An 11,171-nucleotide genomic window follows, 5' to 3' on the forward strand; every position below is an offset into this window, starting at 1 on the left:
ATTTACATGTGCAAAATAATTAAGCATGAAATTTAAAAAATCTCTTTAGAATTTTCAAAGTGATAGGATAAGTGACATGTTAACAACTTTGAGAGTCTTTTGGTTTCTTACTGAATTGCAGATATACTATGTCCACTTAGCAGCCTTAGCTGAGATGAAAGGACATTTAAAGAACTGAAGCAACCCTTAGGATTTTCTGCTTGGAGGTGTGTGGGGTCTGACCCAACCTCTGGCATAAACTACAACAGCTAGGCAGGCTGGCAATTTGACTAGTTTACACTGGGCATCCCAGGAACTGTCAGGGTTCAGCATGCTTTCCATCTAACCACTTACATCTGCCAGGAAAAAAGAGAGATGCACAAGAAAAGCAACTGCTATCACTTTATGGTAACTTTGCAATTTATTTGCGCTGCAGTGTAGGCCACCAGTGGACAAAGAGGAGACAGATTCTAACAAAACCACTAGAAAAGATTTTGCTATATCAATATCTGACTGAAAACACATAGGTGTCAGAACTTTACCTAATTCCTCTAAATAAGCATGTCCCTAAATCAAAAAGTCAAAATATATTTTAACAGGATTAATCTCACCTTTTAGAAAGCAAATCGTATTCATGTAATATCACCAGCAAGTTCTCAACAATGGTGAGCTCACTGATCTTCTCCCTACATTCTGGACTAGAAATTGGTTATTCCTGGCATTTATATCAAATTAAATTATATGAAAAAAACCACATTGCTCTTCAGCCTCCCTCCTTATACATTTGACCAATTATTTTTTATCAAGTAATAATATCATATTGTTCACACAAATTTTTAAAACCACAAAAATATTCTGGGTCAAAAGTGACAATGCAACAATTTCCAATTTTCCCAGCACAAAAAAAGTAAATGTGAATGCATAAAAGTAAAGACACAAATGTATTTAATTTGTTTCACACCAGAAATTGAGCAAATTAGGTACAATTGATTAGAATCAACAACAATTTCCATGAATATTTGCAAAATACTCCAAACACTTTCTTGTCCAGTGCTAATGTAATGCATTTAATTCTGTGAAGAAAGTTAAATAGAAGTTGAAAATGTATGTACTACATCATTTAAATTAAAAATTACACTGAAATAAAATGAAATTAATCTGGGAAAAGAAAAAATCCAGATAAAGCTTAGTAAATTAAATTTTTACTGATGTGAACAAATTGTGTCTGGTCCCTTCAGTTTTATAATTTTCCTTACAATTTTTCATTTAAAAGATAAGATAAAACAGTTATACAAATCTGGAAGTCAGCAGAACAATAACGAAGCTTTTCTTCTATAAAACCATTAAAGATGAAAGATGTTGTATCTTCCTTTTCCTTTTTTTCCCTCCATACCAAGAAAAATAGTGTCTTTATTTAAAAGAGTCATTAGTGAAGAGAGGATATATATACATGAATTTGCATATATGCATTCATTATTTACGACACAGAACAATTCTCTTGCTGCTTATTGTGGGACACTTCAGTATGAAGCTCGGCACAAAAGATTTTCATATGCAGGAATTCAGTAAGAATTTCAGAACCCTGAATAGGGATTGCAAAGAGACATTTCATCACTCGGTCTTGCCAAGTTCTCCACATGAACAAGAAGTCTGCTGCGAGGACCAAACCTTCTACTTAGTTTCTACTGTTTCAGTATAAAATTAAGCACACTTCCTAAACCTTCACAGAACAAGGCCTCATTTTGAAAAAATGAAGTCTTCCTCACAAACACCAGTTTTAATACTGCATCAAGAGATAACTTTACAAAGTTTACAGTGAACTACAGCACATTAAGTTGAACCTACCTTTCCGCTAGGCTGGTCAGAGCAAGGAGAGCACCCAAAAGCACATTGCTGTCTCTGGCAGATAACAAATTTACTAAGGTCTGGAAAATGAAACAAGTCAAATAAATATAAATTATACTCTTTTCTGTTACAACTCAAAGACATACAGAGTTCTTTATTGGAAAGTCAAAATTAAGATACCAAATCCTTACACAATACACTAAAAGACTTAGGTACGCTTAAAGTACATGTTAATTACACTTAAATACACACATAAAGTTTTAGAATACACCCAGACAGGACAAGCAAGGATGTTTCTTCTCAAACTGCAGTTAGCGTCTCTCTTGACCTCAAAAGCATCTGTCCAACTTAATATACCATTGTAAAAATCTGTTCCCGTGTGAAACACTTCAGAACTCTAAATCAAGACCTCCTGAAGAAAACAGTTAATTTTCAGCTTAAACAATGCAGTATGTAATTTAAGGCCCTGCATATATCCTGTAAAAGATTCGTAACAAAGTAAACTTTGTATTTGTCTAGATTCTCTAAAAATAAGATGTCTGATACTATTTTATCACAACTGCCAGTGTTTTACTGCAGCATAATAGAATCAGAAGCACAAATTAATATTGATCTTGATCTCCACTGTTTCTTGGTTTGGCCACAAATCTGCAATGATTCAGTATAGATCCTTAAACTGACAGTAATGTATAGCAAGGTATGTCTAAGTTGTCACTGTCTAGGTTGAAACTGTTGCATTTAGATGCAGAATACTTTATAAGTGAACAATCACAGCAGAAATTTATATTAAAATATAAATAAAAATACATTTCTATTTTTGAATTATATAAAACAATATATATCATGGTTAGATGTAGCTCAGGACAGTATAAACAGTGTAAATTTTTACAGGAATGAGTTTAGCCCGAACAATTAAGACCTATTTATCTCAAACCAACAACCATGCATCCGGCCAATTAACTCATGTACGAGAAATACTTTTTATAATGCTACTAATATATCTGCAAAACAGAGAACTGAGATTATCCTACTTTACAAGCTTGACAACTTAAAGAGCTTACTGCCACCTAGATCAAATCTGAAAAAAAAAGTCGTGGTTAAGTAGCTAATTGATTATAAATAGAAATTTTATAAAGCACTTACTTTATGTGCTCCACTTGCTATAACCCATTCTCTCTGGTCTTTAACAGCAGCAAGCTTCTGGAAAATGTCTGTGGAACAAAGGAAGTCACATAAATTGAAGCTTTACCACTTAATATTTTTTATTTTAGTAATCAAATAATAAAGCAAAACACTGAAAAAGTTCTTTGAACCGCAACTAGCTCATTTTACTCTATTTCATTGCATAAAGAAGTACTAGTTTCTCAAAGAAATATTACTTCTTTACAAAAACAAGATGTGCTTTTCCACAGCAATTTCAGTTTTTACTCATGATGATGACTACAATGAATCTAGTAATATCTTACATAATTACCATCTCAACATTGTTCAACATCTGAACATTTTAAGCCTCACACAGAAAGTTCTAAGGGCCCTTATAATAAGCTGTAACACTTACATGTCATGTTGACCAATTTGTCTACATTATGCCGCTCTTCTCCATAATCAAGATAGCCATTTGTTACTGTTTCCATGTACTACATAGGAGGGGGGGAAATAAACGATACTATTAAAAATAAATATTCAAGAATTGATAAATGTAGTGTGCACAGAAGGTGCATAGCCGGTAGGTGGTGCATCTGTTTCATGTAAAAGGTAACTCTGCAACATCCTACATAGTTTGGCTGTAAAACTTATCTGGGAACAGAAGAGATCTTGGCAGCATAAGACTTCAAAAAGCAAGTGTAAAATTTCACAAGAGGAAGATCCACTGGAGACTGTCAAATACAACAACACTACTCCTATGGCCAAAATTCCTTTCTTTGCAAGCTGCTAGAGACTGATAACAGTTTTCTAGAGAATTAGCACTTCGTGCTTCTGCTTTCAAATCTTTCCTTCAGCATCTACTATTGGCCACTCTTTGGAACAGCCAGATGGACCTTCAGTCCACACAGCTGTTAGGCTCAGACTCTACACCACCTACACAACTTCAGGATGGGATTTTGGCATTTTTTGTTAGGTTTTTTTGTTTGTTTGTTTGTTTTTCCTTCAGACATAGCCAACTGCTGGGAAATGATGGTCAATCTTTTTTAATAACCGTAATAACTTCCTGGTCAAATATTTTTCCAGGAAATGAGAAATACTACAAGGAATTAACATTTGTTAGTTACACAAGATCACTATATGATTCTTGGTATCACTTATATATTGGTCTTACATAGGGTGGCATTTTGAAATTTCCAGAACATCGTATAGGGAAGCTATGGCAGTTTCAAGCAGATGGTATAGACAGCCTAGAACAGTAGTAGCACCTAATTTAAAAAGAAAACTCACATGAGGAAGATGCTCCTATGCAAAGCAATACTGGCAATAATAATTTCATTAGTGTTTTCTACATGCAACACTGGAAAATGCCAAGCAGTTCCTGTGGGAACTATATCCATTAGAAACTAATCATCTTGAACTCCTTCAGCTTTAGGAACATTTAAAAAGGGACCATTAGGGCTCATAGCACACTACTGGTTCTTTGAAATGCATGTGGTGCCATAAATATCAATTAATGAACGATGACTGCATTCTAGAAACACATCTGTTATAAAAATTTTGATTCTTTTCTGGAAAGAAAACTCTCAACAATTTCAAAGATATTCAAGATACATCACGTCTCACTGCTAAGTTGGCACTGATGAACAAGTATTAGGAGTAAAGCAGCATTAACAGAGAGCAATGACAATACAGTAGTCAGTTATCAATAATGTTGATTAAAGTTATCAATAATGTTGAGTAAAGCAAAAGTACTGTAGTCCCCAAATTTAAACCAGTTCAACATTCTGAAACAATGTTTTTATCTTTGAAAAGTCATTTGCTACAGTTTAAGGTGACTTTATTCATCTTCCTTCAAAAGTCTACAGTGTCTTTTCATTGAACCAATTGTGTTGACTTCTCTAATCTTTCTCCCACTTCAGGAAGCATTTGTTAATTCTCTAACTTGAAGGCCTGGGTTAACGCTGCTGAAGTATACGGACAATTGCTTTGTAGACTAGCAGACACCAACTGCTTACATGCAAACAGAGGAACAGACTCATTTCTTTGATTCTTTCCATAAACGAAGAATATATGTACATTGCTTTTTACAGTGTTTTTCATTCTAATCATAATAAACTGACATGCAATGTAATGGACAAAGGCACTATAAGGAATTCTACCTGAGCTAGATATTCAATCCCGCCCAAGCTGTGGAGCATTTCCTAAAATAAAATTTAAAACAAATTAAAAGTTGAGTCAAAATACAGAAAACACTAGAATGAGAGAACACTAGAATATAAATACTATGTTTGTTACGAATGCTGAGAAACCTTAACTCCAGTGATCCAAGACAATGGATTATGAGGATGCTTAGAACCTTCAGAGTTCAAAATTACTTATTATAAGTAAATAAATAAAAACACAGAGGTAAGTTCTAAACTGGAAAAACATTATAAGCTTTGGAAGACTTAGAAAAGAAAGAGACGAAAACAAATATCTTAACAGATGTCTGAGGCTTATTTCTATGAATTACCACTATAATAGCACATGCATGTAATAAGCGTGCATCTGTAAGAATGCACGTTTCTATAAACATGCACCAACACAACTCGCATGCATCACGCTTGCATCCATTCTCTTAACCAAGCAAGAAACAAAACTTTGACACACTGACCTGATAGAATGGATCTCTTATTAATAATCTCAGGCAGATTAATACTCTAAGAAAATGGATGGATGGAGCTTGATTAACCCACTCCCTGTAAAAGAAACATTCAAAACACAAACCAAATAAGGTTTTAAGAAGTGTTAAAACAAATAAAGCTCTTTGATTCAGGAATCAATTGACTAGAAGATTAGTGACCTACAACAGCTGTACAGGATACTATACTATAGAACTTTCAATATCATTTGTACTGAAACACAGTAACAGCTTTAAATAAATTTATTTCATTTTATAAATATTGCCAGCAATCACTCATTATCACTGAGTGATGGCTGATCATTATCCTGAACTGATGTGGGAAAGTATGTGCTTATCTCTCATCACAAATTGATCACGCTTTGACATAAACTTACTTCAAGTGGATCAAGGCCCAAACAGGCCAAATCACTGAGAAACCACACATCAGACTTCAGTGCATGAAATAAACTTTAGTAAAAACATGGGTGCTACAGAAATAAAAATAGTTAGATTTGAAATATTTTTTTGTATTATCATAATATATCCTGGGTTTTCAAAACTCTATTAGTCCTTGGAATAATTTGTTATTTAGTTTAAATGTTCTTGATTATACTTCCAAATATAACTTCATCTTTTATATTTCTCCACACAATTTCCCAGCACAAGACTTGGCAGAAAACACAACTCAGATGTGCACAAAAAATTCCAGGGGCAGTAACCCCACATAAAATACCAGTAACAGAATCACTATTTCCATTACCTGTTGAAGGCATATATCCCCACCTTCCTGTTTAAAATAAACCTAAAATTGGATGGATATCTTTGCAGTGCTGTTCTTGGTTTTGTTTTAACTGAGAGGACAGAATCTGTAGCATCTAGGCAGGTTTCCAAGGAATGGAAGAAGTCTACAGAACATGGTAGTTCTTTTCTCCTCTTACCATTTGCAGTTGGGAATGATGCCAATAACTACAAATATTTTAATAAAAATAAATGTTTCACCAACAGATACTAACAAAATTTCAGCCATTCTGTGCCAAAATTCTGCCCAAAGTAATGCTACTTTTCATTATGATTCTGTAATTGGCCACATCAGAACAGCACAAAACTTTCATGGAAAGGAAACAGTAACCATATACCTGTAGGCAAAATTTGTAGGTCAGATCTTAAAGTGGCCTGAAGATCATTTCCATGGTGGTTCTACAAAGTTATTCTTCCAGAAAGTTTCGACTCTTGACAGAAATTAGTTTCTTTAATGGAGCAACACCTCTGTCACATTTCCAAGCAGGGACAGTAATTCTCTGAGTCTGGCTAACATTTGAGAGCCTCTTCTGCTATAGTGTCATTTACAATACACATTACTAGACAACCTAGTATATATCCAGCATATGCCAGCAGGATTTTTTCTGCCTGTTTAGTTATAGTGCTAACCCACCCTACTTAAACTAAGCTGATCACAGCCTTCTTGTCAACAGAACTACCTCCAACCAGGACTTCTGCCGATGCAGTGACATCAGTAAGCGGGTGTGATTCTTCAACCAAGACAGTTATGCCAGCAGAAGTATGTAATGCAAATCAAGGCAACAGTTTCTAAGGTTCTGACACAATGCAATGGCAGTTCCAAAGAGAGGACATCATCACAGACATTGTAAAAGATGTACAAAGGCCAATTAAATCACCTTTGTAGCTGGACTTACCCTACGGGTTTTACATACCTACTAATATATGTTTGTTTCATTAACTTACATTGGTGGTCTCAGTTTTAATACAATAGGCTGGTTTTGCTGTCTCATCACCAACAAATACCAAAGAAAACAAAAACCAAAATATGAGCTAGGAATGCTACTGCGTAAGAACAGAACTTGGGAAGACAGAATGATTTTTGGCAAATGAAGCTGAGCCACTGATTTCCCACTGGTAGGTACTGAGATAATAAAGTTCACTTGCAAAAAAAGAGGTACCAGATTTACAAATCACTTAAACGATCTGTCTTAAAATCACTGCTACTTAGATAATCTCTTCCCTTTGCCGAGGGGAAGGAGCTTGCGTGCCCTTGTGAGGTCGAGAGCTGTGCTGGTGGTGGCATGTGCCTCCAGTGGGGTCTCCCAAGCCAGACGGATCTCAACTGAAGGGTCAGACAAAGTGTGTCCACGGGCAGGATGGGCTCACTAGCCTTCGGGCAACCATCCTAGGAGAAGGACAACTCTGACTCCAAACCCGGGCAGATGGAGCTCGTTTAGCCTTGTAAGGCATCCATCATCTAAGAGAAGGACACTCTAACCAATCCTACGACCTGAGGACTTCGCTGTCACCGTCCAGGCTCGCTAGGCCCTGGCAGATGAACCTCAGGTGTAAAGGGTGGAGCCAGTTCCGCGCACGCTGCGCTTCACCTAAAAATCCATCGCGCAGGCCTGAAGGGTATATCCTGAATTGGTCTTTTCAGCCATCAGCGCGCTTGCAGGAAGCATGCGGAAAACCCTTCCCAAATCTTTGTTCGCGAAGCCAAGCCATGATGATGATTTAGATAATCAAAGATGGACTCTTTAGTTCCCTAGTTAGTTTTGAAAAGCAGTCTAAGCAAACTATGTGAAATTTTTCATAGTTTTTAGTTTCTTATGTAAATTGTAGCAGTTACACATTAATACCTTTAAATGCTCTAGGATTCCTTCTTTAAGCTCTTGTACCACTTAAGATTCTTAAGATTTTTTTTTTAGAAAATGTTCTTAGGCTTTGAAAAGGAACTGGAGTGGTGCATAGGAAAAAAAATCCTGAAAAACACATTCTTTCTTTCAGAAAATGTCTTTCTCTGACACCACTTACTTTTTTTAAGGTCTTGCATTTTTTCCTCGCTCAAATGAGAGTAGCATAAGAAAGGGTTTTCCCCTTCTAATCCTGTTATACACACACACACAAATAAATGAGTAGCAAATGAGTACAAATAAATGAGTAGCACAAACTCATCTGAATTTTTGGAAAGCTGCTGACCTTTCTATATAAAGGCAGCAGTCCAGAAAATGCAAATAAAATCAGTAAAATAAAAATGAAATTAGGAAACTACAGTTTGCGGATATGGGATATGGACAAATGATCAAGAAAGCTCAGCCGCTCTTAAAATTTTGGTCCTCTAAGTTTTGTCATATACCATATCCTTACTTCTTTTGTCCCGCTAACCCAAGCATTCCGTCTTCAAAGCTAATACAGAAGTGACTGTTTAAAGCTGAGTTTATGCAGAGATGTGAAGCTGGTAGTTTCCACACAGAGGTCTGTTCTTGAAACATAAATGCTGTATATATTGCTGAAACAATATGAAATATCATCCATGCGTCTTGGTTCCTCGCTTAAGGCAAGAAAGAGTGACCCTTCTTGGATATGAATACGTTCAATATACTGACCTGCAAGTAAGTCTGTTCTTAACTAAAGCTGTAAAGATCTCTTGAAACAGCTTATGTTTAGGATGTTTGCTAAAACTTCTCTCATTCTTGTAGGTCATGCTAATGAGGAAAAAGAAAAGAAAAATGCTGAATTGCTGATTATCTTGCCACAAGATGATTTTAAATGCCCAAAACTTAACAAGAAAAATTAAGAAATATCTTATCAACAGTTACTATGGAATAACACAATTTCAGATTTACAGCCATTAACAGTTGGAAGAACAATCTGTCTTACGCATAGTTTAGGACTATTATAATGGTATAACAAAAGCTTTCCAAATAAAGAAACCGTTACATTATTTAAATTTACTACATTAACTCTCAACAGTACACTGCGGAGTGGGAGCACATGTCTGGAACTTACAAAGGCAGGAACATTAACAGTTACATTTACAAAGTTAAAAATACATAATTCGTATCTCAGATAGTGGTTAACATGGAAGTACAAGTATTGGACATAAGTACAAATATAAATGCCTTCAACACCTCAACAAGCTTTAAATACACAGAGACGTTCAGAGATATGTCATCATATTAGCTTTTTTTTTTTCACCTAAAATTTTCAAGCTCAACAGCTTCTGTTGATTCTTGCCATTGACCATGGGGTTTTTGTTCATTGCTTTTGATGTTTTTCCAAGCTCTTGTCACACTGGTTTGACCACCTTCACAATGTACAGATGGAAGCTAAGGAGGAAAGGGATAGTACTCATGAAGCAAGCACAGCATCTTAAGTTCTAGAAGAATGTTATCAAGCTGAAGTACCTTTTCTCAAGTTCTGACTTGAACTTTGGATACATAACTTGCCATTATAGATACACACACTACACAAAACAAAACTGACATGGTAGAAAACTGATGCAAAGCAAGGCTGGAAAACATACAGAGAGATATATAAAATGCGAAGAACAGCATCTTTTGAAATTTGTAATAGTAAAACTTAATAGTATCTGCCACCCACTCTCATTGTCTATACCCCTTACGCATCCCACTTCTACAATTGCACAGCCTTCCTATTCTTTTTAGGTTGTAAGAACTTGGATGTTTCAGCTTTCTGCTCAGAAGCAATTCCATGCCTCTATCCAGAAAGGCAGTGCCTAATTCCTATCTCGCACGGATGAATCCCTAAGTTATCTTGTCATACTTTTTGTACAGAACAGAAAGGGAGAAAATGTTCTGGCATTCCAAGGACTCACACCCATCATCATGTGTTGGTTTTCTTCGCTTCAAATAGCAAATACAAGCTTCGCTAAGTGAGCTGAGGTGAAGGAAATTTTACTGTGTCTGGTTAGCTTCGTGCACTGATATTTATGACCTGAAATTTTCAGCTGAAGTGTTGCTCTCCAAAGACGAATTGTTTATTGGTTAAAATGCTGATCTTATTTTAAATTTTAAATTAGTCATGTTGTGACTTACTTACACACCTTTAAGCCTACCGTCTCATGACATTATGGAAAAGCATGGAAGAAAACAAATCTGTTAGGCTACTTGACTATATGCAACAATAGCTGGATAAAACCTGCTCAAGATAGAAAACAAAGCAATTTTTTCCTATTAAAATAAAAATTATGGCAGAGTAGGATGGGAAGTGTGTCAGTTTCATCCTTTCATCTTTTCCAAATCGGATATGTCCCACAGGCAGCTCTAACACTTTCCCCCCTCCAAAAAAAAAAGATACACACAAACCATAATCACCATTACTTACGACTAGGACAGTCCTAGATCATGTTTAACAATAGTTATTGAAAAATACCTGTTGGTTCCTTGAATGAACATTTAGGAGAGAGTGTAGTCTTTTAAGATGAGAATAATCCCTAGGATAAAACATAACAGCATATATATATGCGTTAATAGTTACATAAAAATACTCCTGTAAGAGTAAAGAAGGTCAACAAGCAAAAATGCTACTGACAAAGCATAAAGTTTTCTCGTGTTGCCTAGTGTCCCCATTTCGTGAACAGAAGAAGGTATAGCTTCTCCAGAATGCCTCAGATCAACAAAGGTGTAAATAAACTTTGTGACCAGAGTAACGGTCGTCATGTTTATACTGCATTTCAAATTAAGCATTCAGCTTTGGCAGCCAGTGCAAATTCCACATGGGTCCTGCTGAATTT

At 35.7% G+C, this 11,171-nt stretch overlaps 1 protein-coding gene across 1 annotated transcript in view; it reads right to left on the minus strand.

Annotated features, from left to right (window-relative positions):
• Positions 1-11,171, minus strand: part of NEK10 (NIMA-related kinase 10) — a 95,179-nt gene that overhangs the window by 83,834 nt on the left and 174 nt on the right. Inside the window, exons 2-10 of the mRNA XM_010139251.1 lie at positions 10,811-10,871; positions 9,614-9,744; positions 9,022-9,120; positions 5,624-5,708; positions 5,130-5,171; positions 3,383-3,461; positions 2,968-3,035; positions 1,825-1,904; positions 591-677 (exon numbers count right to left, since the gene is read on the minus strand). Of these exons, the coding sequence (XP_010137553.1) occupies positions 591-677; positions 1,825-1,904; positions 2,968-3,035; positions 3,383-3,461; positions 5,130-5,171; positions 5,624-5,708; positions 9,022-9,120; positions 9,614-9,744; positions 10,811-10,871 (732 nt within the window). The remainder of the gene's footprint in view (positions 1-590; positions 678-1,824; positions 1,905-2,967; positions 3,036-3,382; positions 3,462-5,129; positions 5,172-5,623; positions 5,709-9,021; positions 9,121-9,613; positions 9,745-10,810; positions 10,872-11,171) is intronic.

The sequence above is a fragment of the Buceros rhinoceros genome, unplaced genomic scaffold, assembly GCF_000710305.1.
Source record: "Buceros rhinoceros silvestris isolate BGI_N320 unplaced genomic scaffold, ASM71030v1 scaffold3027, whole genome shotgun sequence".
NCBI classification, from domain to species: domain Eukaryota; kingdom Metazoa; phylum Chordata; class Aves; order Bucerotiformes; family Bucerotidae; genus Buceros; species Buceros rhinoceros.